Source organism: Lottia gigantea (assembly GCF_000327385.1).
Source record: "Lottia gigantea unplaced genomic scaffold LOTGIsca_178, whole genome shotgun sequence".
NCBI classification, from domain to species: Eukaryota; Metazoa; Mollusca; class Gastropoda; family Lottiidae; genus Lottia; species Lottia gigantea.
Genome location: NW_008708276.1, coordinates 83,458 through 86,214, shown reverse-complemented (window position 1 = coordinate 86,214; position 2,757 = coordinate 83,458). Strand labels below are relative to the sequence as shown.

Genomic DNA, 2,757 nt, shown 5'->3' with positions numbered 1-2,757 from the left:
AACCAATTAGTTAGCAGACAAATTCTATCTCTTGTTAAGGGGTGTTCCTTCGGGACACTACTTGAAACTTCAACTATATAAGATCAAGTGTTTAAAATAGGACATTAAAAATGGTTCAGACTATTTGCTGTACACATATCATTTATATTAACACATATTGACTCCAGATTGTTGAAAACGTCTCATAATTCAACAAAAAGTGGTTTTCAACTCGTTTCCCAGGCCTTGTTGTTAAAAGGAGGGCATTATCAAACTTGCAAATCTGTTTTACATTTGATATTAGTCAATAGACTTTGAAGGAACATATATCTGATGCTAAATAAATATAATACGATATTCAGAATAAACAACAGTTTATATTCAACGTAACAAAATTCTCTTACAAAAACAAATAGGGACAGTAAAGAAAAAAAGTTTTCCAATCTTTTATAAAGAAACATAAAGAATAACAGCTAGAGTGTGGGGACAGAGTGAATATGATCTAGGGAAGAACTAAGTTCATCTATGTTACTCGATATGCAAATTGATTCTTATCAGTCGGATTACATTCTAATGAAAGATTTTGTGAACAGTTAAATATTATGAAATGCGGTGGGTAGAATGAAGCTGTCACAGTGGTTCATCTAATTTACATAAACCTTGTGCGTTTAAAACAAGATAACATATCATCATGCACAAAGGCTGGAGTTGAAGGCCTCCATGAAAATATACAGAACAATATTATTCTTGGCCGAGTCTAGTCTTGAATGTTAGACAGATGATACTAACATAATGACATAATAATTTTGTAAGAAGAATATCTCATTAAAATGTGTCGGATAATTAATACTATTGTCAGGTAAGATAAACTCCATATGATTTCATTATTTCAGAAAGGGAACGTCAGGTAAGATAAACTCCATATGATTTCAATATTTCAGAAAGGAAATGTCAGGTAAGATAAACTCCATATGATTTCATTATTTCAGAAAGGTAAGGTCGGGTAAGATAAAGTCTATTTGATTTCATTATTTCAGAAAGGTAAGGCCAGGTAAGCTAAACTCCATTTGATTTCATTATTTCAGAAAGGGAACGTCAGGTAAGCTAAACTCCATTTGATTTCATTATTTCAGAAAGGGAACGTCGGGTAAGTAAACTCCATTTGATTTCATTATTTCAGAAAGGTAAGGTCAGGTAAGATAAACTCCATATGATTTCATTATTTCAGAAAGGGAGGGTCAGGTAAGCTAAACTCCATTTCATTTCATTATTTCAGAAAGGTAAGGTCAGGTAAGATAAACTCCATTTGATTTCATTATTTCAGAACGGTAAGGTCAGGTAAGATAAACTCCATATGATTTCATTATTTCAGAAAGGGAACGTCAGGTAAGATAAACTCCATTTGATTTCATTCTTTCAGAAAGGTAAGGTCAGGGTAAGATAAACTCCATTTGATATCATTATTTTCGAAAGGAAATGTCAGGTAAGATAAACTCCATTTGATTTCATTATTTCAGAAAGGTAAGGTCAGGTAAGCTAAACTCCATATGATTTCATTATTTCAGAAAGGGAACGTCGGATAAGCTAACCTCCATTTGATTTCATTATTTCTGCGTAGTGTGCCCGAACTGGTAACAAATTGAAGCGAGATCAAATATTTTCCCAACTATATTATGGTGGAATTGAACAAACGACTGGTATCGTTACATTGTTACAGTAGCCAAATCAATTCATTATTTAATTTTGAAGTAAACCAATTTTAATGTCTACTGCACATATCGATTCTGCAAATTGGCTCGAACGATTTCAAAACTTTTCTCATGTTCTGATTTTTCTGTGCATGTTAAATATTTGACGCATGAAGTTTTACTGATCTTGAAAACATGCAGTTTTTATCTTCCGGTAGGTAATTATATTTATTTAGAAATGGTCATTTGACCAGCGATTATTGTCGTCCATACATCGATGCGAATTGGCATGAAATATACAGATCTTTATGGAATCGTTAAGGTTTATGCATTGTTGTCTTACAAACATTTATCCCTGTCAATGCATTGGCAGCATAAACCTTATACGCCAAGGGTCTATATTAGAAAAGTGATCCCCATTTTCATTTTCCGCTACTGCTTCTCTTGTGTTTTATCATCAACAGTCACACCGTTTCACCAATTACATTGTCATCATCAGTTTAAATGGTATACTATCTCCTGGGTTTTATTGTACACAACGTTTCAACAATTTACATTGCGATCATCAATTATTGTACAATGTAAATACGCGTTATCAATATCATTTTACTTTGTGTCTTAACAGCAATGCCTAGGTTGTGTTAACATCATTATTTAGGAAGAATAAATTCTTCTGATATTTACCTGCTCAGTTTTGTCATCATGTGAATTTTGATAATCTATTTACAGGATACTCAGGAATGTGTATTTTATTTCTCCTGGCATACAGTCCATCTGTTCTCGGCGGATGTAAAACTATAATCAAGAAGAATGTAACTTTAGATGGCAAATTTAATGCTGAGAAGACACCAATCGTGTCGACAACTGCCATATTTCAGATAGGTTGTGCTAGTGAATGCAAGAAACCCTGTCAATCTCTCTACTACAACGGTAGATCCAAGAAATGTTTGATTTACGATTCGCCAGTAGATTCTGATTTAGACAAATATGTGGCTGATTCTGCTGCCGAGAATTGGTCTAAAATTGTGAAATGTTCGACCGAACCCGGTAAGATTTGTTTGCCATCATTACAGAACTCTCAATCACCCCC

General features: G+C 33.6%; 1 protein-coding gene across 1 annotated transcript in view; it reads left to right on the top strand.

Annotated features, from left to right (window-relative positions):
• Positions 1–2,757, top strand: part of LOTGIDRAFT_173976 (hypothetical protein) — a gene marked incomplete at both ends in the record, with an annotated part of 6,351 nt that overhangs the window by 2,993 nt on the left and 601 nt on the right. The window contains 13 exons of the mRNA XM_009052004.1: positions 873–886; positions 921–934; positions 969–972; positions 1,017–1,020; positions 1,065–1,078; positions 1,113–1,126; positions 1,160–1,163; positions 1,208–1,221; positions 1,256–1,259; positions 1,304–1,307; positions 1,352–1,365; positions 1,497–1,500; positions 2,397–2,714. Of these exons, the coding sequence (XP_009050252.1) occupies positions 873–886; positions 921–934; positions 969–972; positions 1,017–1,020; positions 1,065–1,078; positions 1,113–1,126; positions 1,160–1,163; positions 1,208–1,221; positions 1,256–1,259; positions 1,304–1,307; positions 1,352–1,365; positions 1,497–1,500; positions 2,397–2,714 (426 nt within the window). The remainder of the gene's footprint in view (positions 1–872; positions 887–920; positions 935–968; positions 973–1,016; positions 1,021–1,064; positions 1,079–1,112; positions 1,127–1,159; positions 1,164–1,207; positions 1,222–1,255; positions 1,260–1,303; positions 1,308–1,351; positions 1,366–1,496; positions 1,501–2,396; positions 2,715–2,757) is intronic.